Raw genomic sequence first — 25,909 nt, forward strand, 5'->3', positions numbered from 1 at the left:
TGTTTTGATTGCATCAGACCAACATGGCTACCTACCTGTAACTACTTGCAAGGCTGCAGTTAAAAAGCAAGTTTAGAAAACTGGCATAACAACCCCAAGTTTATAACACTCCTGGACTCCAGTACAGTGGTACCTTGGGTTACAAACACTTCGGGTTACATGGGCGTAGGCAGGGGGGCAGGGGGGCAGCTGCCCCCCCAGAAGCAAAAAATTAATGTATTTTACAGACCATAACCAGCACTTTTCCCCTCCAAAAACTGAAGTGGAAAGGGCTTTGTTTTAGCGAGAGCAGCTCGGTCTCCGCTTGCTGGAGGGTGGGGTGGGAACTGTAGCTTTAATGGACACAGTGATGTTTATAAAAAGCAGTGGTGTTCCAGTCTGCCCCTCCTCCTGCATCTGTATACTGTAAATCAGGGGTGGCCACCTCCCAAGAGACTCTGATCTACTCACAAAGTTAAAAAATGGGAGTGATCTACCCCCTTTTGGGGGGTTCAGGTCAAAGCTGTTGAGTTTTTTTAAGGAAGGGAAGCCCTGTTTTTTGGGTTTGGGTGAAACTTGTTGAGCTTCTTTTAGGAGGAAGGGAGGCCCATTTTTGTTTAGGGCTTCAGGTCATAGTTCAGCTTTTTTTAGGGAGGAGGAAAATTTTGGGTGAGCTTTTTTAGGGGTGCCAGTGATCTAGCAGTGATCTACCACAGACATCCAGTGATCTACTGGTAGATCACAATCTACCTGTTGGACGTGCCTGCTGTAAATCAAGCAGAGAGAAAGCTGCTTACAAGGCTCCTGTACAGGCGTACCGGTATCTTCCTCTTGCTGCAGAGTTCCAGCATCACAGCGTCACCCAAAGGCACCCACAAATATGAGTTATCCCTCTCTCTGTTTCTTCCTTCCTTCCCTCCCTCTTCCATCCTTAATAAAATACTGGGGGGGGCAGATAGAAAGCCCATCAACATGGGGAGATGACTCTTTCAAATATGGTATTTACCAGTAATTGGGGGGGAGGCCCCTAGGCCCCTAGGAGTTGGCTGCTATGCCTAGGAGTAGGACAATTCAAGAAAGCAGAATGATGCATATCCTATGGTAATATATCAATAGAATCATAGAATTGTAGTCGGAAGGAACCCACGACATGGTTGAAATATTATGCTGATATGCAGCAACGCCTCGGAGCCGTCGTGACTGCGGCCGTGCCTTGCCTCACCCTCGCCCGCCCTGCCACCCCCTCTCGTCTGCCCGACCCTCCTGTCCTCTCCAGCCAAGCAGGGGATCCGACGATGCTGCCCGCCCCCTAGTTTTGATCCTGGCTACGCCCCTGTCGGGTTACAGACTCCGCTAACCTGGAAGTAGTACCTTGGGTTAAGAATTTTACCTCAGGATGTGAACAGCAAATCACACACTGGCGGCGCGGCAGCAGCAGGAGGCCCCATTTACTAAAGTGGTACCTCAGGTTAAGAATGGTTTCAGACCTCCGGAATGAATTAAGTCTGTAACCAGCGGTACCACTATATCTCTCTTTTATATACCGGATCTAGTACAGTGGTACCTCAGGTTACAAACTCCGCTAACCCAGAAATAGTACCTCAGGTTAAGAACTTTGCTGCAGGATGAGAACAGAAATTGTGCTCCAGTGGCTGTTCTGGAGCAGTTTCAGGTTAATAACGGACCTCCGGAACGAATTAAGTTCTTAACCAGAGGTACCACTGTACATAAAATGCCTTGCAATCTTTGTTCTATGTTCTCTTTATAACAGGCAGTCGGTTATTATTCCTGTTCTCTAAGCGAAAAGGGGGAAGTTGCCAACTCTTTTTCCTGACAGGGCTCCTGTGCTTTTAACAGCTGCATAGCAAGCAGGAATTCACAGTATAATCCTATGCACAGCTACTCAGAAAGAAGTGTGGACAGCTGAGGTGGGAAACCTCAGGCCTAGGGGGCCAAATAACCTCACCAAGTTTCTCTGCCTGCCCTCCAGGACTCTCCTGAGGTCCCGTGTTTAATGGCCCAGCTCTGCACTCTCCTCCCTAAGCAGGAGATCTGTATCTATCAAGACCTCTGACTTTGGCTTATGGTACAAACCTTAAGAGGCATATTTGTTGCTCACCCCATGTTTTGCCCACCCCTGTATGTAATTTCCCTTGAGGTAATGCACCCCTTGAACCAAAAGAGATCCCTCATCTCTGGTGTTGTGACTTAAAATGTCTCTCATCAAGGAAGCAGGGAGGGAGGGATGTGTGCTAAAATCTCACCAAGGTGATCACCACCACATGCTCTTAATCACAGGGTTGTGGGTTCAAGCCCCATGTTGAGCCAAAGCAGGGCTGGATTTAGGTTTGACGAAGCCCTAAGCTACTGAAGGTAATGAGCCTTTACATGTCCAGCTGACTGTCCTTTGTCAACAACAAATTGTCACTGTTTTTTGTGTTGAATATATGCTATATGGTAATTTATGAACCTAATCGAGAGCCATTTGCACATGTTGCCATGCAACCAGTCCATGCAGAATGTAGGCACCCTATATATGGAAATGAGCAAACCAGTGATATTTTAGGGAGCAGGCTAGCAGGTGGGGCCCATTATTTACACCATAGGAGCCTACACAACACAAAACCCTGTTGCTGTATGTAGGTTTTATTTTATTTGTTTTTTTATGTTATATTTTGGAAATGAACACCCAGTTTTTTTCCTTTGAATTTTTGGGGGCACCCCAAGAGAGTGGGGCCCCAAACTATAGCTTAAGCTTAAACGTAGATCTGGCACAGGGCCAAAGAGACTTGCATTGCAGGGGGTTGGACTAGATGACCCTTGTCCCTACGATTACATGGTTCAATTATTGATCTTATTGGTTGGCATCTACCTGTCTTGGGAGAGGATTTGGGGGTGAAGTCAAACTCTACAATTCTATGGTACAATTTTACTGCTGAAAGTTTAAAGGTTAACTCTTGACACGTGGGGAAGCCTTTATCTTTTGTTCTTAGTCGTTAAGCCTCCTCGCTAGAGCGCCCGAGAGATGCACAGATGTGGATGCATGCACGCACGCACGTGGGTGAGTGGGAAACTGCTACTGCACCCACCCACGATTGTTGCCGCGCTGACTCCTCCTGCTTCGCTTGCCGGCTCGGCCGCTAGGGGCGGTGCGGAGCTGCTCCCCGTGGCTGCTCCCCGCCTGCTGCTCGCTCTCTTCCTTGGGCGGGGGGGGGGGCTGCTGCTTTTCTGCTAGCGGGGAAGGTGCCTCTTATTCCTTTAAAGCAAAACGAAAACCCGCCACATGTGAAATCGGGACGCCGCCCGGAAGATTGCCCGGAGGCCGGAGAGGAGGAAGCGAAGCGGCGAGGTGAACATGGCACGGGAGATGGGGGCGAGGGAGCCGGGAGATGGTGCAGCAGCGCTGAGCTCCTCCGGTTTATTTCGCATCCTCCTCCGGACCGAGGTCCTCTCTCTGCCCGCGTCCGCGGAGAGCCAGCCCGGCGGCGCCTCAGCTCTCCGATGCAGGGACGAGGCTGGCTTTTGTTATTTAAAGCTAGGTGGGGCTGACGGGGGGGGGCTTGAGCCCAGCGAATCGGCTGCATTGATTGGATGGAGAGGTTTTAAAAAGAGGCTTTCTCTCTCTCTCATCATTGCAGTCTTTTGGCGCGGGGATAGGCGAGTCGGTCAAAATTGGGCCTGAGCGGGCCTGGATCCGGTCCGGATGGAGGATAGATGCAGATGGTGTGGAGCCAATTCTTTCGTTCCCAATGGCGTTTTATAGGTACAGGAGACAAGAACTTTCGCCCCCCTTTGTCAACTGAATGCTGCTTGCATAGGTGCCAAGTTTTCCCTTTTCTCGCGAGGAAGCCTATTCAGCATAAGGGAAAATCCCTGTAAAAAAGGGATAACTTGGCAGCTATGTGCTTGATAGAGGAGTGTTGACTTAATTCTTGATAATATCACCGGGTTTTATTTACTGTATTTGGTCATGTGAGGTAATGTGGGGAGGGGGCGAGACTTAAGTGCAGGTTGCATTTCTTTCAGCTTTCTGGGCGCCTCTCCCCGCCCCCCATGATAGAATTTACCGTCTCATTTATGCCTGGGATTTATTCCAAAGAGAGCTGGTTAATTAAATTACCAGCCAAAGGGCGTCAGGTAGCCCTGGGAACAGGCCCCAAGATGCAGTCATGTTCTGAAAGGGGTTCTCTTCCCTACCAGTCCGGGATGTTTTATTTTTATTTTTGGTACTTTTTAGATCTTTATTTTGTATTGCTTTTAAACCTTTTTAATTTTTTACAACATTTAAAGCTATTTTACTTGTTCACAAGTAAAACAAATTGCAATTGATGATGTACCATTGAAAGACTAAATAACGATCTTTCTGCTTGATCCCAATTTTTTCTCCATAGTTGTTCTTAAATGGGTCTCCCATCACAGTTTTCTCTTTATGCTTTATTCCATTACATCTATCAAAAAATTAGATTTTTTTCTAAATATTTTAAATAAACTTTTTTTATTTTTTGCAAGAATTTACAAAAAAATTGCCATACACAAACCAAAAAGATATAGTAACTAATAATCAAAAATTATCACAACCTAACAAAAAATACAATAAATAATAAATAATCTTTGCAATTTATTCAAAAAGCATTTTACATCTTATCAACCACCCCCACCACCCACCCTATTGTGTTTTCCAGCCAGTCTTATATTGCACCTTTTTACTCTTCCTTTACTCATATCTATACCTATATCCTCATTGTCCCTTTTAATATTCATTGGTTTTGGCCTTCATAGATCTATTGAGAGATTGGCGTTCTCGACAAAGCTTGCTATATAATCTTTGAATTTTTTCCAATCTTTATCCTTTTCTTTCTCATTTATTCCTTTAATCTCTGCTGTTTTTGTTGCCAAATTATAATATGATGTCATTTTTACTTGCCAGTCCTCTTTGCTTGGTATCCTGTTATTCTTCCAGTTTTTTCCTGTAAGTAATCTAGCTGCTACTGTTGCATACATTAGAATACACCTGTCCTTTGGTAAGATCTCCTCATCTAGCATTCCCAATATTTGAGTATATTTTTCAATTCTTTATAGATCATTTCCCAATATATTTTGATTTCTTTGCACTTCCATCATATATGTATATATGTACCGGTTTCATTGTGGCATCTCCAACATATATCACTACTTCCCCTATACATTTTGGCCAGCTTTTCCGGCGTTAAATGCCACCTATATTGCATCTTCAATAGGTTTTATTTCAGGTCGTAATTGGCTGTAAAATTTACATCTCTCTTCCAAAATTTTCCCCATTTTTCTAGCATAATCATTTTCCCTAAATCTTGTCCCCACTTTATCATTGTTGCTTTTGTTAATTCCTCTTTGGTTTCCCATTCCGATAATAGATCATATAAATTTTTTATATATTTATTCTTGCCCCTTATTAATATTTTATCTAATTCCAAAATTTCCTTATTAAAGCCATTTTTAAAATCTTTTTTATCTTTGATTTATTTGAAAATATTGCAGCCAACTACTCAAATAGGGTTTTACTACTTTGTATTCCTTTAATTTAAATTCTCTGTCCACCTCCTCCAATAGATCTTTATATGATGGCCAGTTTGTGCCCATGTTTCACTTTTTTACAGCCACTACTTCCAGAGGTGATATCCACCCTGGTGTTTTGGGTTCTAGGATGCCACGGTACTTCCTCCATGTCTTATATAGATATTTTCTTATGATATTATTCATGAAAATATTTTGAGTTTTTAGATTTCCTTCCACTAGGTAGAAGTGCCAGCCAAAACCCAGGCCTGCCCCTTCCAAGTCCAGTATCTCACCATTTTTTAGTTCCATCCATTGTTTTATCCAATTTAGTGCTGCCGCATCATGATATAGCTCCATGTCCGGTAAGCCGAAACCTCCTCTTTTTTATGGTCAATTAATATTTTATATTTGATTCTTGGTTTCCTGCTGCCCCATATAAATTTAGAGATGTCTTTCTTCCATTCTCTGAAGCATAGTAATGTACCAACATTTTAATAATTGATATATGGCTAATAATGAAATTTTTAATTTGGCCCAATTCTCCATTTTCTTTTTAATTTCTTTCCAGATTTTTTCATAATTTTCCTGAATTAAATCGATACCCTTTGTTGTCATTTGGATTCCTAAATATTTCATTTTCTTTTTAATTTCGATACCTGTAAAATTTTGTAAATTTTTATTTTCTTCCATTTCCAAATTCTTCACCAGTGTGTTAGTTTTTGTATAATTCATTTTAAATCCAGCCAGTTTTCCATATTCCTTAATTTTTTTAAGTGCTTTTGGGATGCTATTTAGCGGATCTTCCGTAGTTATAATTACATCATCGGCAAAGGCTTTAATTTTGTATCTTTTTTCTCCTATCACCACTCCTCTAATCTCTTCATCTTCTCTGATACTCTTCAATAAAACTTCCAATACGATTACAGTGGTGCCTTGACTTACGAATTAATCCATTCCGAAGGCACCTTCGTAGGTTGAAAAATTCGTCAGTCGAAAAGCGCCATTTGAAACGCGATTTCCCATAGAAATGCATTGGAAACAGAAAAATTCGTAAGTCGAAGCAACCCATCTAAAAATTTGTAAGTTGAAAAAACCCTATCTAAAACCACCGTGGTTTCCGTTCAGATGTCGAGAAATTCGTAAGCGTGCAGCCATTTGCCCCGTTTGTAAGTTGAAAAATTCGGTTGTCGAGTCTTTCGTAAGTCGAGGTACCACTGTATATAAAGTAATGGCGATAGGGGGCATCCCTGTCTAGTTCCTTTCCTTATATCTATTTTTCCCAAAAGTCTTCCATTTATTATTAATTTTGCTCGTTGGTTTGTATAGATAGCCCCGATCGCCCTTTCAAAAATTTCCCCTATATTTAAATTTTTTATTACCTTTGCCATGAATGCCCAGGATTGAATGTGCTTCAATGGTGGGCCGACCTGCCTAGAAAGCGAAGGTGAGATGGGAGCTGCCTTTTGTCTGAATGGCACAGGTATATCTCTGATCTGCCAGAAACTAGACCCAGGGATGGCTAGAGGAACTGTACGGCTGCTGTCAACAAGGTTTACGGTCCAATGCCAGTTGCCTGTTATCAGAGCACATGTGCTTAGATTTGGAAGCTGGGTTTGGATTCTTATTCCTACTACATTTCTGGATGTGTGTGATTTCTTTATTTTTTAAAAATCCAATAACCAACTGTCACAAAGTTAGACTGACTTGTAACCCAAGCCTATGTCTTTGTACTCAGAAATCACTGTGTCTAGTGATACCTTTGTTCAGCTATGTGCTTGTCAGATTGCAGCTCCATATCGTGTTTCTTTGCACACTAAAGCTGCAGATCTAGCTGTGTCTACTCAGAAGTAAGACCTATTGAATTCAGTAGTACTTACTTCAGGCAAGTGAGGTTAGCATTGCAGCCTTAGTCCTATTGAGCTTGGTGGGATTTGCTTTTGAGTTGGCAAATATAGGATCACTATAAATAATATAGGATCGTTGTAAATAGAAAAGGTGGCTGTATGTGCACGTGCACAGCTTTTCAGTTCATGCTTACGGTGAAGTAGGTTTCTATCTAACATGGAATTGGGATTGGAGTTAATTCCATTCCTGTGTGTTAATTCTAATCTTGTATATGTGGTGTTGGTAAACTTCATGGCTGAGTACATTCACCACAGACCCTGCTAATTTTGCTCTGTACATGACAACCATTCCATCTTGTAATTACCTAGTCTCTTCTGGATTGTCAGAATTTACATCCACCTCTCTGACTCCCATCCTTTGGAGCATGCCTACCTGAGGGGGTTTAGCTCCAAAGAACAAACAGCCAGACACTGGGTGAGGCCTCCTAAGCATAGACAGAGAGTGAGTGATCTTGGCACAGAGATTCCTTAACCCACTGCCTTCCCTCAAGGCCTGTTAGCTGCCGTGCCTTATCTTGTCACTTTAGGCCACCATATTATCCTAATCAGAGAAGAGAACTTTGTTCTTGATCATTCCTTCTAACAGGTCAAATTGTATTTCAACTTGGTAGAGCTTGCATTTTGAACCATGCACAGTTTGACCCATGTGTGCAAGCATATGGATGGAGTCAGAGGGTGTGTACAGTATGTGGGGTTCTTAGTGCACATGGGAAGGAGGAGGGGGTTATTAGTGATTATATGAAAGATGCAGGTAGGTAGCTGTGTTGGTCTGATGCAGTAAATATATATAAAAATAAAAAAAATTGTCCAGAGGCACCTTAGAAACGAACTAAGTTTGTTCTTGGTATAAGCTTTTGTGTGCATGAAGAAGTGTGTGTCTGAAGAAGTGTGCATGCACACGAAAGCTTATACCAAGAACAAACTTAGTTGGTCTCTAAGGTATATGAAAGATGGGTGCAGATGACTGGTACCTGCTGAAACAAACATGGAAGAGAAGTGAAATGAGACTTTTTCAGAGAGAACAGACTGCCTTGAGAATTGAGCAGTGCCTGCTAATAATTCAGGCACGCCCAGCAAATGGACTGCAAGTCCTAATGTAATTGTTTTTATGGAACTAAGCGGGTCTGAGCTTGCTACTACTCCAGTGGGAGGAAGCCTGGGCGTCCCATAGGTGCTGCTTTGAGTAGGAAGAGAGCAAATACCATTTAACAAATACCATTTCTGTCTTTAAATGGAGATGAAATGAACTAGCCATCCAGTTTTTTCAGTAGTAACAATGATGGAGTTCAATGCTGGATTGGAGGAAGGGGCCTTGCCCCAGGGGCTGGCAACCCATGCTACGCCACTGATCCTCTGGATTTCTCATGGAGGAGGCCCATGAAGAAGGGCCTCAGGGGATGATCATAGCGTCCAGGTAGGTTCATATGGGGAGAGGCAGACCTTGAGCTATTGCAGTCCTGAGCTGGTTAACACTTTGAATTGGACCCAGAAACTAATTGGCAGTTGGATCAGGATTGGTGTAATATGCTCAAACTGCCTTGGTACGATGAGCAACCTGGTCACCCTGGTTCAGCCACCTGTCCCTTCCTTGCTAGGGTCATATCACACAGAATATCCCTGAGAGGTGTCTGGAAATCCATTGGATCAACCAGTCTCCGAGGGCAGCCCATCTTCATAGGTCCCCTGCCTGTGCAGAGAAGAAAAGGCGCTAAAAGCCTAACTCTGAACTGGAAGTGAAATGACCCTGACAAGGGACTGATGAAGGTACTGTCTTCTTGCTCAGTTGAGAAAACAAAGTCCAGAGTGTGGCCTGCCACATGAGTTGAGCCATTGACAAGTTGGGACAGCCTCATGGTCATCATGCCAGCCATGAAGTGCTGAGTCACCCTACAGTCTTGGCATGGATGTTGAAGTCTCCCAGAACCACCAGTCTGGGAGTCCTCAATACCACCTCTGAGACCAGCTTGGTCAGCTCAGGCAGGGAGACTGCTGGGCAGCAAGGCGGGTGGTAAACCAGGAGAATCATTTTTTGTTGTTGTTGTTTAGTTGTTTAGTCGTGTCCGACTCTTCGTGACCCCATGGACCAGAGCACGCCAGGCACTCCTGTCTTGCACTGCCTCTCGCAGTTTGGTCAAACTCATGTTCGTAGCTTCGAGAACACTGTCCAACCATCTTGTCCTCTGTCGTCCCCTTCTCCTAGTGCCCTCAATCTTTCCCAACATCAGGGTCTTTTCCAGGGAGTCTTCTCTTCTTATGAGGTGGCCAAAGTATTGGAGCCTCAGCTTCACAATCTGTCCTTCCAGGGAGCACTCAGGGCTGATTTCCTTCAGAATGGATAGGTTTGATCTTCTTGCAGTCCATGGGACTCTCAAGAGTCTCCTCCAGCACCATAATTCAAAAGCATCAATTATTTGGCGATCAGCCTTCTTTATGGTCCAGCTCTCACTTCCATACATGACTACTGGGAAAACCATAGCTTTATCTATACGGACCTTTGTTGGCAAGGTGATGTCTCTGCTTTTTAAGATGCTGTCTAGGTTTGTCATTGCTTTTCTCCCAAGAAGCAGGCGTCTTTTAATTTTGTGACTGCTGTCACCATCTGCAGTGATCAAGGAGCCCAAGAAAGTAAAATCTCTCACTGCCTCCATTTCTTCCCCTTCTATTTGCCAGGAGGTGATGGGACCAGTGGCCATGATCTTGGTTTTTTTTGATGTTGAGCTTCAGACCATAATTTGCGCTCTCCTCTTTCACCCTCATTAAAAGGTTCTTTAATTCCTCCTCACTTTCTGCCATCAAGGTTGTGTCATCTGCATACCTGAGGTTGTTGATATTTCTTCCGGCAATCTTAATTCCGGCTTGGGATTCATCTAGTCCAGGGGTCAGCAAACTTTTTCAGCAGGGGGCCAGTCAACTGTCGCTTAGACCTTGTGGGGGGCCGGACTATATTTTGAAAAAAAATTTGAACGAATTCCTATGCCCCACAAATAACCTAGAGATGCATTTTAAATAAAAGGACACATTCTACTCATGTAAAAACATGCTGATTCCCAGACCACCCGAGGGCCGGATTTAGAAGGCGATTGGGCCGCATCTGGGCCAGTTCCTCTGCAGCTGTATTTCCTGAATAGCACCATTTTGGAAGAAATCCAAGTATTCTTGCAAAATTGATTCTCCCTCCCTCCCTCCCTTTCTCTTTCTTTCTCTCTCTTTCACCCCTTCCTTCCTTCTCTCTCTCTCTCTCTCTCTCTCTCACACACCCACACACCCACACACACCCCTTCCTTCCTTCCCTCCCTCCTTCTTGAGGCTGTCCTCAAGGTCTGCTTGCTTTACAGTGAGGTGAGAGGAGGGACGGACGGGAACCCCTTCCACTCCTCCTCCCAGCCTTTTAGAGGAGGAAAACAAAAATTATATATTTTTCTTGTTTTCCACCTCTAAAAATGAGGTGCGCCCTATGGTCGGGTGCGTCCCATGGAGCTAAAAATACGTAGGTTCAGGATGTCACTGCTTTACACCCACATTTCCTCTCATCATTCTTTTCATATAGCCAAATAGCTCTTTTGTACAGTACTTTGCAATAGTGAACCCTTGGTTATTTTTGCAGCTATGAGGTATGCTCTTCCCATTTCTATACTGCAATTATCTGTTCTTGTTATTCTCCTAATTGGATCTCAGTGTTTTATTCTCTTCTTCCCACCTCTGGTATTTTTATCAGCTGGGACCCCAAACTTGGTAATGGGTTACTTTCATTTGTATGTGTGCTCTTTAATTTTAGTGGATCCTGAAATTTGGAGGATGTTGCTGCCATTTATTTGGAGTTGGTGGTTGACCTCCATTCTTCAGCTGCATTGCTGACCTGTACAGTCATAGAATCACAGAATGGTAGAGTTGGAAGGGCCCTGAGGGTCATCTAGTCCAACCCCCTGGAATGCAGGAATTTCAGCTAAAGCATCCATGACAGTTGGTCACCCAACCTCTGCTTGAAAACCTCCAAGGAAGGAGAGTCCACCACCTTCCAAACACATGGCTCCCCCTCCAAATTCTTGGGAACTGTAACTTGTTAAGGTTTCAGGATTCTTTAGGGAAAGTCATGTGTTTTAAATGTGTGTGTTAATGTATAGTACAGCAATCACATCCACACCAAACATGTTAAGCAATCTTAACAGTCATGAATCCTGGGAACTGTAGTTTAAAGTTGCTGACTTCTCAGAGCTACACTTCTCAGCACCCTTAACAAATGACAATTTCCAGGATTCTCCATGACTAAGTGGCAAGAGTGCTTAAATGTATGCATACCCTCCAACATTCCTCCGATGAAAATAGGGACATTTTTCATTCCTCTCAACTGACCCTCCTTGAACTCCCCATTTTTGTACCCCCCTTGCAGAGCATTTCCCATCAGAAGATGGGTGGGAACTACCACCTCCCCAATGGGACATAGCACACATGCCCTCCACCGTCCTGAGAAAAACCCACTTTATTTAATTTTTATTTTATTACTTAGTAGATTTACAAAAAGAAATACTCACCCAGAATTTTTTTTTAAAGAAAGGGGCAAGATTAGATGTAGACGCACCAAGTTTTGTTTTTTAAAATCAAGATTCATTGTGCTCCGTTCTGCTCCCCCCTTCTTCCTGTTCTTTCTGAAGGCTGACTAAATGCACACTCCATGAATGATTTCAACACCAGTCATTTCTCTGCCCCCTTCTGTCTACTGAATAATAGTTCTGGAGAAGGCAAAAGCTTGCACACTGTTTTCTTTTTAACATCTTTAACATTGCTTGATAAAGGTATTTTCTAATGTAGATTTTGAATTACTGGTAAGTAAGGAAGTTAAGATCATTTTTTAAAACCTATGGTGGCAACTGAAGCCACATGTATGAATTGGCTCTTAGAACTGGAACATGTTTCCAAGTTGTGCCCAGGAAACACATGAAACAATTGGAGATTAAGTGGCCTTTCTCTCTTCCTTGAGCACATCCTGGGTTCCATGGGTCAGCGTCAGGGCCTGTTGCGTTGCTGAAAGGGGTGAGGAGAGGAGGGGTCTGAGGTCCACCACTGTGTGCACGTGCCTGTTCATTTATCTGTTCACCAGACCCAGCATGGTTTCCTGTTAAAAAGTTTAGGGGAAATGTGTGTGGTGAATCAGGATGCTGCCCTAGAACAAACCAGAGATGTTTGAATTAGCACCAGCACCTTCTGTTGCAGAGATGGAGAACCTGAGACTCTCTGGATGTTGTTGGATTACAACTTCCATCATCTCTGACTCTGACCTTTGTCCATGCTGGGCAAAGGGGCAAGATTAGACGTAGATGCACCAAGTTTTTTTTATAAAAAAAATCAAGACTCCTTGTGCTCTGTTCTGCTCCCCCTTTCTTGCTGCCCAGGGAGGCCCTTGCCCTCTGCCTGCCCCTCAGAGCCAGCACTTCACACAAGGCTTGGGCCTTGGCAGTGGCAGCCTCTCTTCTTCCTCCTCCTCCTCCTCCTCCTCCTCCTCCTCCTCCTCCTCCTCCTCCTCCTCCTCCTCCTCCTCTACTCTCTAGCAGCTGCTGTGAGATGCCCAAGGAAGGGAGGCAGCAGCAGCTGCCCTGGGGAGACCACAGGCTGCTCCCTTGCCTCTTCTGCTGCTCAGGACAAGTGCTGGATCTTCCTCTTTTTTGAGCTCGGCAGCAGCGGCACTCGCAGGGGAAATAGAGACATTCTGGGATCAAATGAGAAGCTGGGATGGCTTTCATAATTCCGGGACTGTCCCTGACAAAGCTGATAGGTTTGATTAGAGAAAATGCATTGCTGATACTTCTGAATAATAACAACTGCGAGTTAAGCAATAATTAACAAACTTGGAGCTTATCTGTTCTTTCAGCATTCCGTTTATCAAGTGGAAGGGTGGAAGGTGGCTGAATTTGACACAGTACTGGTAATTGTTGAGATTTTAACTTAGCCTTGATCCTAAAATGTCTTCCAGAGGCAAGAAAAGAATCCGGACCAGTCCCAGTAATGATACTGGGGCTCATAAATCCAGTAAAGCAGAGAAACAGATGAGAATACCTTGCTCATACCCAAACTGGGCTCCCCTAGCCCTATTCAGGAGTTCTGCTCATGTGTAAGACAAATTCATGTGTGGAGCCAAGCCAAGTAGCCACACCCTTAATACCACACATGTCTGCCCTCTGGTGAAAGTCTGTAGGTGTGTGTCTTTGGGTGCGCATCACTGTGCCTGAGGACGCAGTCGACATGCATGACAGGCTGGGGCATGGGAGAGCAGCCCCTTGCAGATGTTCTTGTTATTTGCTCTTTCTCCCCAAGGGACCTTATGTTGGGATTGTGTAACGTCTGAACTGGGCTCCTGTGATCTTCCACCCAGGGGACTGATCTGAACTCAACTGCACCTGCTTAGCTTCAGCAATGCTGAAGTGGATTCTCCCAGATCAGTTAGGCTTTTGAAGTGCTGCAAGGCTTTGAGACGGAGGGTGCTGTGGGTGTGTATGTGTGCCATCCTGTTGTATATGCAAGGTAACCTTGAGCATATAGACTGGCACCTTTTCCCCCTTGGCAGAGTTCGTGTACCTTTAACAGATGTATGACAGGCAGAAATCCAGCAGGTCAGAGGAACCAGCGTTTTGAGTGTTATCCCTTGGAAGCCTATGGGATTTAAATTCCCACTTTTAACTGTTTAAAGGGGTTGTGGTGGATCCCTTTGTGTGCTGTCACTGACTTGAATTTGTATAAGATTTCAGGCGTGGATACAATTGTATTTGAACTTGGTGGAGCTTACATTTTGAACCATGCAACGTTTGAACCATGTGTGCATATGGATGGAGTCAGAAGGTGTGTATGTGGGCTTCTTAGTGCATGTGGAAGAGAGGAGGGGGTATTAATGATTATATGAAAGAATGGGTGCAGAGGACTAGTACCTGCTGAAACAAACATGGAAGAGAAGTGAAATGAGACTTTTTCAAAAAGAACAGGCTGATACCCAACCCTCACTCACCATGGCCCCCTCCACCTCTTTCCCGCTTTTTTGCCTAATGTAACACTAATGTCTCAACAAATGAAACCGACCTGTAAAAAATGTTCCTTGAAAAAAGAGACATTGCACATACTTTGTAAACAAGACATCTTTAATAAAAAATACATTTTTAGAAAAAAAAGAACAGGCTGCCTTGGGAATTGGGCAGTGCCTGCTAATAATTCAGGCACAGCCAGCAAATGGACTGCAAGTCCTAATGTAATTGTTTTTATGGAACTAAGCGGGTCTGAGCTTGCTACTACTCCAGTGGGAGGAAGCCTGGGCATCCCATAGGTGCTGCTTTGAGTAGGAAGAGAGCAAATACCATTTAACAAATACCATTTCTGTCTTTAAATGGAGATGAAATGAACTAGCCATCCAGTTTTTTCATTAGTAACAATGATGGAGTTCAATGCTGGAGTGGAGGAAGGGGCCTTGCCCCAGGGGCTGGCAACCCATGCTACGCCACTGATCCTCTGGATTTCTCATGGAGGAGGCCCATGAAGAAGGGCCTCAGGGGATGATCATAGCGTCCAGGTAGGTTCATATGGGGAGAGGCAGAACTTGAGCTATTGCAGTCCTGAGCTGGTTAACACTTTGAATTGGACCCAGAAACTAATTGGCAGTTGGATCAGGATTGGTGTAATATGCTCAAACTGCCTTGGTACGATGAGCAACCTAGTCACCAAATTCTGCACCAGCTGAAGTTTCTGAATAGTGAAATGTTGCAGTGGATTCTTCCAGATCAGTGGGAGGTGACCAAAGTTGAGCCATATTTTGACTTTATTGCTAAATTAAGCATCACTTACTGTAATTGTATTTTCTCAGTATACGCAGTAATTTCCCCATTATTACTATTTTTGTGTGCAAAGGAACCTCTACAATCTGTAGCAATCTGTTCTCTTTCTGCTTCTTGAGAGCATGCACACCCCACATAGATAATGAATCTTGATTAGATATTGTATTAAATCCTGAAAGAACCTCAAATCACCATATTCTGCTCTTGCCGATTTGTGATGAATTGTTGTGGAGACAGTTGATGGCTTTCTGTATGTGTTGGCCTTAAATTATTTTTGTTACTTTTTTATTCATAATTTTATTATCTTTTTTTGTAAACTGCTGAGAGTTTTTGTACAATCAAGCAATGTATAAATTTTATGAAATAAAAAAACAAAATAAAATTCCTGACCAACCGCACTGGCCATACTGGCTGGGGCTGATAGGAGTTGGCGTCCGGCAATGCTTGGATCATACCACTCTGCCTGCCTATGTGACTGCTTGCAGATACATGGCATATTGCAGCATTTCCTGTCTCTTTCCAGCAGACTGGGATCACTCCCTCTTGTAAAGAGGCATTAACTACCTCCCTGGTTCAGCCACCTGTCCCTTCCTTGCTAGTTTTTTTTATCAGCCAAGAGGGCCAAGGGTCATATCAGACAGAATATCCCCCAAAGCTGTCCGGAAATCCATTGGATGAACCAGTCTCTGGGGGCAGCTCATCTTCATAGGTCCCCTGCCTCTGCAGAGAAGAAAAGGTGCTAAAAGCCTAACTCTGAACTGGAAGTGAAATGACCCTGACAAGGGACTGATGCCAATATCCTGACAAGTTGGGAGAGCCCCATGGTCATCATGCCATCCATGAAGTCCTGAGCCACCCTACAGCCAGTCCCCTTGGCATGGATGTTGAAGTCTCCCAGAACCAGCAGTGTGGGAGTCCTCAATTCCACCTCTGAGACCAGCTTGGTCAGCTCAGGCAGGGAGACTGCTGGGCAGCAAGGCGGGTGGTAAACCAGGAGAATCACTAATCTGTCCCAATTGCCCAATGCCTTTTTCATTGCAACAAATTTCCTCAACTCAGCCACTGTTACAACTGGTCTGACACAGTTGAGCCTCATGTTTTACCATTTCCTCCAAACCCTGGAAGCCACTATTTGGAGATCAGCACATTAGGATTCTTCTGACCAGCAGCCTAACCATGCTTGAAATCGGCCAATAGCTTCTGCTGTTCTTGGTACAACAGAGTTGCAGACGAGCAGCATCCTGCAGAACATACATGCCGTGGCAATTGGGATTATTTTCTTCCGGGGGGGGGCGCTTAGTCACATCCCCATTTGCCCTGCTGCTTCCCCCTGGGAAACCTGCTCTTTAGCAATAAAGGGGGACAAAATGGCAATCCATGGGAAACCAAACCTGAAGATCAGGTTTACCCGGGGGGAGGGGAAGCAGCAGAGCAAACGGTGGTGTGGATAAGCCCCCAGACTCCCATGTGAGCCCAGGACACAGAGGCAAAGGGTTTGTTTATGCCTTACTTCCCATAGTAAATGGCAGCAGCGTTGGGCTTCACAGCTTTCTCCCCACCCAGCTCAGTTGGAGATGCAGGCTCTTAGAGATCATCCAGGGAATGTTATTAGGGAAGGTGGTCTTGACACTGGAGGAGAGGATAAGAAGATATAGCCTTGGCATGGGAAGCACCTGGGAGCCAGATTGAACCTCTGAGGTTCCCAGTTCTCTATCCCTAGGATACGATAAGTAACACGACTCAAATGTTTGGCTTCACCCAGAGATTTCTGATGGAAGGGCTGAGGCTAGAGTGATTTTACCTGGAGGAAGTTGATTCAAGGATGTAGTTTGAGTTGCATCATTTATGAGGGAAGACTTTTCCAGGAATGACTTTTCCTCAGCCCCACTCCTCCCCATGAGGTGTCAGTTTTCTTGTTCTCAAGATCCTAGAGTCAATTTAATTTTCCTTTATGTGTCAATATCATTATCTGCTCAGGCAATTGCTAGTGTGATTTCCTAATCCTGGCTGTGGGTATAATAGTTATGAGGAAGCAATAAATGATGTAGCTGCTTCTTCTTCACTGGTCCCCTTGCTCAACTTCCTCAAGGACATCTTCTTGCAGTAGGTGGAGGGGCAGATGGAAGGCAAAGGGGCTAGTGAAGGAACAGAATGGGGAGTGTGACAGAATCTTCTCCCATTGCATCAGAAGATTCTGGTGGGTGAGCTGGAAATCCTATAAACCCCCCCCCCCCGGATGTTCAACAGGGCGTGTGTTCTGCAACATGTTCTAGTGGTGGATTTATACTGCTTGGCTTGTTCTGTGATGCTTCCCCAATGCTACCACATTACTGCTAGCTGGAGGAGCTGTAGTGCAACCAAAACAGAACAAGAATAAACAAGGAACATTTGTGTTAGAAAAAGCAACAGGATATGCACTCATTGAGCATGTGAAGTAATACGCCTGCCCCCAGGGGTGGGCTATGGTAATTTTTCGTAATGTGGCACCTTGTGTGAGCCCAAAATTTTATGCCACCAAATGGATCTTCTCAATTTTGACCCCCCCCCCTGGCTCGGCACCCTGTGCCTGCACCACCTTAATTCTGGTGCTGCTGCTGCTGCCCCAAATTGTCATTTGCAGGTGCAAATAGCTTTGGAAGTGGGATCTCGTGTGACTACCCCGATGGCATCACAAACACAGATCACCATGAATGTGCAGTAAAAAGGATGAGGTGGGGCTTATTTAGGAGGAGTTCCACAACCATCCTACCAAGCCCATGTAAATATAACTGCTGCACCCTGTCCTGGCTGTCTGATCAACTGTCCCTTGATGAGACCTTTGGTAACTCACTTATATTCTTGTTCGAGGAAGTAGTATGGGGAGGCTGAGAGAAGACCCAAAGCTATGATGTTTGAGTTTTGATTGGAATTTTTGGAAAAGAGGAAAAATGGAACTCCAAAACTCAAATCAAGCAGGGTTACAGTAGGAATTTGCAGCAGCTGACCAAAGTGATCACTATTCACCAGACATGCATGGTGACCTGTTAGGGACTTGGGGTCAAACCATTTCTTTCCTGCAGGGCAAATAGGAGCTGCATGGGGAGGGCAATTCAGAGTGGGGAAATGATGGCAGGTGAAAGGGTTAAAGTGTCCTCCTGATCCAGCCCTCTCCAGTGGCATGTAGCTTTGGGGAGGGGGGCAAGGGGGAGTCATATTTATCCTAAAATCATGGTGTTGATAACGTATTGTATTTTTTCTTTATTTTATTGTTTTCTCTTTTTGTAAACCGCTTTGAGGGTTTTTTGTATACGTTTTGTTGGCATGTGGTAAACCTGGTTTTGCCACTGACTGAAACGCCTTAAACCTTGCTTTTGGGGGAGGGAGAGAAGCATCTGGTGGGCAAAAATATCTGGCTGGAGACCATGTTCTGCTCTGTGGGTCAGATGTTGAGCAGGCCTGGGTCAGAGTAATGATTGGAGCTCAGCTAGAGCAGCCATCCTCAAACTTCGGCCCTCCAGATGTTTTGGACTACAATTCCCATCATCCCTGACCACTGGTCCTCTTAGCTAGGGATCATGGGAGTTGTAGGCCAAAACACTTGGAGGGCCGCAGTTTGGGGATGCCTGAGCTAGAGGCTAAATGAGGCTGTTTGGAGACCATCGTATCCTAATAGCAAGGAAGTGATTGAGATTGGCTTTGTTGCATGACTTGTTTAAATCCCAACTGGGATTCTGTGAATGCATAGCAACAATTATTTAATACTTTAGAAGTTCCCCAGCTCCTTTAAATACTCAAATCTTCTTTCTAGCTGTATTTGCTATTAAATCAAATGTGACACTGATGGGCAGGAGGCTTCTGACCAGCTGTCCATTTCACAATATTGCTGGTGATGACGTGCTCTTTGTTGCTATGAATCTGATTTGTACCCTGTCAATTTCTGGTTGGCCTTTTAGTTGTTGGCTTATTCTGAGAGCAGGAGATCACTGCAGTGATTTCTATCTTTAATGACTTCTGTTATTTTGCAATTGCATGGCCATTGGCTAGGATTTTCTTGGTGAGACAAGATAAGTAGACCAGATCTGAAAACAAGGCAACTCGCAGCTTTAACCACTAATTTTCTTTCTAGTGTAATGTTGCAATACTAAGGCTGTTAAATTCAAATTAGGAATGAGTTTGCTACCTTGAGCTTTCATCAGTTGTGCAGGAAGGAGGGTTTTGGTAGGTGCAGTCTATTAACAGAGTGAGAGTGTTAGAAAAAGCATTACAAAAGTCTATAACTCAGGATAACATTTCATGCATCTGTTGAAGTGCACTATTGTCTGTGAAAGTTTATGCTATGATGTATTCATTGGTCTTTAAGGCGCCACAAGATTCTCATGTTTTTTTCCAGGCAGCAAGGTGCCACAAACCTTTTGTGACCTACTTCCAAAGGACACTGAACTTCTGGTGGGGTGTGTACCTATGAAACAGCTCGTCATTCAGAAATGAGGACACACATGCATAGCCATATACTTGGGACACCAGATAGGGGTGGAATCATGCACAGTGAAAGCGGTGATGTAATCACAGCTAGATCTAATGTTGCTACAAACATTGGATCCCACATCTTCCAGTGGAGTTGCCTGTGTTAGTCCATTACAATAATTAAAACAGCCATGCAGCAACTGGAATAACTAGCAGACTCACCCTAGCATAAACATTTCGCCCTCTGCCTCCATCCTGCTCCCAGACATGGACATACTGGGGTGTGCATGAAAATGGGACCAAATGACCATCCATGAGATGCAAAAAGTATTGTCTCTGATAATTCTGTGTAAAATTTCTGATAGGCAAAGCTACCATTCAGCAGTAGTTTGGTGATAATCGCTCCGGTTTTGCTATTCTTATCCCTACCTTTAGTGGGACAGGAAACAGTCATTGTGATTCAAACCCAACTGATAGAGCCAAATGTCTCGATACTTTCTAATTCAGCTATTTCACTCAATTTTGGAAGTTTTTAATGTTTAATGTTTTAGCGTGCTTTTAATATTCTGTTGGGAGCCGCCCAGACTGGCTGGGGAAACCCAGCCAGATGGGCGGGGTATTATTATTATTACCGTACATTGCAGTCTCATTTCGCAATGCCTTTGTTGCAGAAAGGCGCTTTCCAGGACAGCAGTATATTGTCTCATGAATCTGAAATGTTATCTCGCTGGTTTCTGAATACTGTATTGCAATTTATTGCATCAGATTTGTGACCAGTTTGTGTGCATTTCAATGTTTGATGACATGTGTCTCTTTGGCAGATAAGCAGGTGAGTGAACTCCTGATGATGTGGTGAATTTTGTCTGGCAGGCTGTCATGAGGCCCTACTCACTGAACGTTCACACATAAAGTTTGTGCATACTGCCCTGAAGTGTAGTCATGTCCTTCACCAAGGGTGGGTGATGACCCAAACAATAGGAAGATCAGTAGGCCCAGGGTTCTGGAACAAGGTCAGTATTTTGGACAAGGACCAATATGCTGATTCAGGACTGCAGTTCGCAATCTTTCCACTGAGGCAGAAAAACCAAATTGTCTCCGCAGGATTCTGAGCAACTGACAGGATTGGGATAGTCAAGAAGAAAGTCCATACCCCGTTAATAATAATAATAATAATTATTATTATTATTATTACTACTACTATTATTTATACCCTGCCCATTTGGCTGGGTTTCCCCAGCCACTCTGGGTGGCTTACAACAGAAAAATGAAATAAAATAATTAAACATTAAAAGCCTCCCTAAACAGGGCTGTTAACATCCTGTAATGGTGTTGCCTGAGTGGTGTCTCATTGTAGCAAATGTCTAATATAAATCCTTCAGGTGCACATCCCCATCCAACAAGCTGGAACGATTGTGGCTGAATCCAGGACTTGGGTATAGGTGGAAGATCTTGTGTTGTGCTTTGGATGGAAGCAAGAAGTGTGCAAACGTGTTTTGCACTCAGCTGGTTTCTATTATAAGCTGGTGACTACAGTATTTGTCTACTATGCAGTTTTGCAGTATCATCCATAAAATGAACCTGCTGTGTGGACAGGTCTATGCTTGGGTTGATGGTGAGGTGAATATTTTTTCACTAGTCCTAGTGTACAGTCGTACCTCGGAAGTCGAACAGAATCCGTTCCAGAAGTCCTTTGGACTTCAAAACGTTTGATTTCCAAAGCGAAGCTTTTGATTGGCTGCAGGAAGCTCCTGCAGCCAATCAGAAGCCATGGAAGCCTCATCGGATGTTCGGCTTCCGAAAGAACGCTCAAAAACTGGAAAACTCACTGCTGGTTTTTGATTGTTTGGGAGCCAGAACGTTCGACTCCCAAGGTGTTCAGGAGCCGAGGTACAACTGTACAGTACAGTATTTTCTCAGGGGTCTCCTGCCCACAGATGATGATGTCATCAATATAACTTGGGGGAGGTGTTCGTGGACAGAAGCAGAATAAGTGTTGTTCTAAAATAGCCATGGATATGTTTGCATACTGTGTTGCCAATTTACCTGTCTTTTTGAAATAATGGTGTTTGAGGACCAAGTGGGAAAACATGGTAGCTATATGTGGTCTAGCATCCTGGATAACATTCCTGATGACTGGTACTCTGTTTTTGTGGGGGAAAGTGGTCTGGAACCTCAGTATCCCTGATTGCCAAAATAATATCCCCTGGGATAGAGAAAGACTTGTAGTTGCCCAACAGAGTTGGTGGTTTTCATTGCGGAAGGAAGGAAGGAAGGAAGGAAGGAAGGAAGGAAGGAAGGAAGGGAAAGAAAAATATTTGAAGTTCAAGGAAAGGAACCAACAGGATTGAACCAACAGGCTTCTGTTCTAAATGTAGAAATATAGCAGCAATGTAGCATTCTCCAAAGCAAATTGTATTTTTGCAGGTCCCTCCCACCCTACTTTTCAACATAAGACTCTTTGTAATGCTTTGCAATGCAAATGTGAAACTGAAGATTGGACAGAATGCTCATTGCATGGCAAATTCTTCTCTGCTCCCCCCGCACCGTTCTTGCAAATGTAGTTGTGTTGACCCACAAGAAGAAAATCCAAAATCCACATTAGGGCAATACCCTTATTAAGCCAACCAAGATATTACAAGTAGCATGCAAGCTTCTGAGTTCTCCTGTATCAGCTAGATGATTAAAAAAAAACAAGACTGGTGAGAGGAAACCTGTGTATTTTGCAAAAATAAAAAATGATACACATGTGATTAACAGCTGGATCTTATATTTCTAAAAATTGGAGTGTCAACTATTGTATGGTTCTCCTTCCCAGAAGCCCTGAATACTGTACAACCCAAAGACTGCAAAGCACCTAACAGAGCCTCTTTGGATTTGCTACCTCCTTCCACGGTCTTTCTGAAGGCTGACTAAAGGCAGACCCCATGCATGACTTCAACATCAGTCACTTTGCTGCCCCCTTTCTGTCTACTGAATACAGTGGTACCTTGAGTTACAAATGCCTCAGGTTACAAATGCTTAATGTTACAAACTCCGCTAACCTGGAAGAGTTTCCTTGAGTTGAGAACTTTGCCCCAGGATGAGAATGGAAATTGTGTGCCGGTGGCACAGCGGCAGCAAGAGGCCCCATTAGCGAAAGCATGCCTCTAGTAACAGTTTCAGGTTAAGAACGGACCTCCGGAATGTACCACTGTAATAGTTCTGGAGAAGGCAAAAGCTTGCACACTGTTTTCTTTTTAACATCTTTATTCCAATTTTTTAAATTTTTATAAACACATTTAAAGTAAACAAAACACTACAAAGAATAATAACAATTCAAAAGACAACAAACATTAACAGAACAAAACACAACAAAAAAAAATTTCATAGTCCCAACCTCTTCTCTAATCATTGTGTTGAGACTTCCTCGGATCCTCCTTACTGCAATTCATTACATACTCCACTATTAGCAATTTTTACTTCATATCCCATTTTGACCTTATTCCAAATATATTTGTACCTTACTCCAACCAAAACCTTTGTAACATACTACAAATTTTCTTCAACACAAAACTAATTTATTAAGCTACAGCATTATATGTCCATCAAAAACCCTTTCTTATTACTCAATTTCAATACTGTTCTTTTTCAAATAGTCTTTAAAACTCTTCCAATCTTCTTCCACCGATTTCTCTCCCTGGTCCCGGAGTCTCCCGGTCAGGTCAGCTAATTCCATATATTCCATCATCTTCATCTGCCATTCCTCCACTGTCGGTATTTCTTGAGTCTTCCAATGTTTCGCTATCAAGATTCTAGCTGCTGTTGTGGCATATAAAAAGAATGTAATATCCTTTTGGGGTATTTCTCTCCCGACTAATCCCAATAAAAAGGCCTCTGGTATCTTTATAAAAGTGTTTTTCAACACTTTTTTCAATTCATTATAAATTCTTTCCCAGAAGTCTTTTATTTTGGGGCAAGTCCACCACATATGGTAAAAGGTTCCTTCCACTGCATTACATTTCCAGCACTTATTATCATGTGTATGGTACATCTTAGTTAATTTTACTGGAGTTATATACCACCTATACATCATTTTCATAACATTTTCTTTCACTACATAACATGCAGTGAATTTAATAGATTTTTTCCACAACCTTTCCCAATCCTCCATCATTATATTATGCCCGACATCTTTAGCTCATTCAATCATTGCTGATTTCGTTAGCTCATCCTTCGTTTGCCACTCCAGCAACAAATTGTACATCTTAGAAAGATCAATAGCAGCGTTTCCAATTTGGATTCTTCCAATTGAAAACCTATTTTTTTTTATCATTTTTGAAAACCTCATTAATCTGATGGTATTGGAGCCAATCACTAAGTATATCCTTCATTTGTTCATATGCTTTCATTTTACATTCGTCTCCTTCTTGTATCAAAATATCTTTGTATTTTGGCCATTTGGCTTTCATGTTTCGCCTTTTATGTGCTGTGAGGGGGAAACAGTACAGAGAGCCCCTGCCCATCTTGAGGAGCAGTTTGTCCAATAGCAGCGGAGCTAGCGGGGAGGAGGAAGAGTCCAGTGGGGAAGGAGGAAGTAGGGGACAGGGCTCTGGCAGGATGGCAGAGCCTCTGTTGCACGTGAGGGAGGAAGAGAGAGCGGGGGAAAGGGGGGAGAAGGAAAACACGGAAAGGAGACCCTTTTTCCCTCCGGTTCCGGAATTACGCAGGAGGAAACGCGGAAGATTTGGGGTGCCCAGACTTATGTTGGAAGAAAATGCGGGAAGCGCCATTCCAGGGTTCTGACCTAGACTGAGAACATGTATCCTGTACAGCCCTAGCACTGTAAATAGCCTGCACACAATAAAAACATGAAAAGGCAACGGTTTGGAGAGTCGTTACTCTAGAGTAGTCACAGCGCCTCCTCTGTGACAATGTGCCTTAGCCTCTAACTGTGAAATCCACCTGGGTGTTTTACCTTCTAACAAATCCTTATATCTGATCCAAACATTAAACAATCATTTTCTGGTTATATGATTTTTAAAACCTTTGTGTACCGGTACTTTTATCTTATCATACCATATATATGCACGCCAACCAAAAGCATTGTCAAAACCTTCTAAGTCTAATATATCCGTATTATCCAACAGAAACCATTCTTTCATCCAACATAAAGCTGCAGCTTCAAAATAAAGTTTCAAGTCTGGCAGGGAGAATCCCCCTCTCTCTTTCGTATCAGTTAAAATATTGCATTTTATTCTGGGTTTTTCCCCCTGCCAGATAAATTTAGATAAAGCACTTTGTGTTGTCAATTATCGGTAATACAGTGGTACCTCGGTTTACGAACACCTCGGGTTACGAACTTTCGGTTTACGAACCATCGAAACCCAGAAGTAAGTAACCTGAGGTTTTCGAGGCGTATGGAGGCCTCCACGGAGGCATCAGAGCGTCCGCGACTGGGACGCAGCCACAGAAGTGCTCCGATGCCTTCACGGAGGCTAACTGTGTGGAAAGGAGCCCTGTGGGGTGGGGGGGTCCCTTTGGAAGCGCTTACCTCACACATAGAAAACAGCGGTGAGAGGCTTGGCTGCGCGGCGGTGGCGCTCGCAGCTCTCCTTCCCTCTCTATGTGGTGCCAGCTGGGCGACCTTTCTCCTCCTCAGAGCAGCCGCCACCACCACCAGGCGCCAGGACTGGCTGGGGTGGCTCGCGGTGCGCCTGGCTCTGGTTGGAGCGGCGGCGGCGGCAGCAGCGGTGGCTTCTCTCAAGCCCGAGCCTCTCCACTCTGCAGGGGCGCAACGGTGAAGGCCCGGCCTCGCTTCTCTTGACCCCTCCGCGAGGCCGGGCCTTCACCGTCGCACTCCTGCGACTTCTCTCCACCTTCGCCGTCGCACCACCGAAAAAAGATTCCCTTCTTCCTCAAAAGAATTGTCAAATCTGTGTATTTTCCCCTCAGGCTCAAAAAGAATTTTGGAGTATCTTTAAACAGAATGATCTGTTTACCTTTCACCTTTAAATTCTTCTGGTAGTGTAGGCCCAAGATTTTGTCTCGTTGTTCTTTGGTCTGAAAAACAATCATACAGTCATTTATGAATTTTGAGTCCTTCTTCTTAGATTTCGCACCAAATCTATAGGCCTTCACAATTATCGCATCCAATTCTTCCTTTGTCAAATCCCAAGTTGTCGTAAATTCCTGGATTAAAGTTGCTTTTAGATCTTCCTTCTCTATCTCCGGGAATCCACGGATTCTAAGATTCATCTGTCGTTC

At 44.0% G+C, this 25,909-nt stretch overlaps 1 protein-coding gene across 2 annotated transcripts in view; it reads left to right on the forward strand.

Annotated features, from left to right (window-relative positions):
* Positions 1–3,192: 3,192 nt before the first annotated feature.
* Positions 3,193–25,909, forward strand: part of B4GALNT1 (beta-1,4-N-acetyl-galactosaminyltransferase 1) — a 53,220-nt gene continuing 30,503 nt past the window's right edge. Inside the window, exon 1 of one of the 2 annotated variants that reach the window (XM_035102698.2) lies at positions 3,193–3,328. Coding sequence is in view for 1 of the 2 variants with exons in the window: in XM_035102692.2 (XP_034958583.1) it covers positions 3,729–3,742 (14 nt within the window). In the remaining variant the exon portion in view is untranslated. Of the gene's footprint in view, positions 3,329–3,357; positions 3,743–25,909 lie in introns of those variants that run through there. The other variant, XM_035102692.2, reaches the window with a different exon arrangement.

This window comes from Zootoca vivipara, chromosome 2, assembly GCF_963506605.1.
Source record: "Zootoca vivipara chromosome 2, rZooViv1.1, whole genome shotgun sequence".
NCBI classification, from domain to species: domain Eukaryota; kingdom Metazoa; phylum Chordata; class Lepidosauria; order Squamata; family Lacertidae; genus Zootoca; species Zootoca vivipara.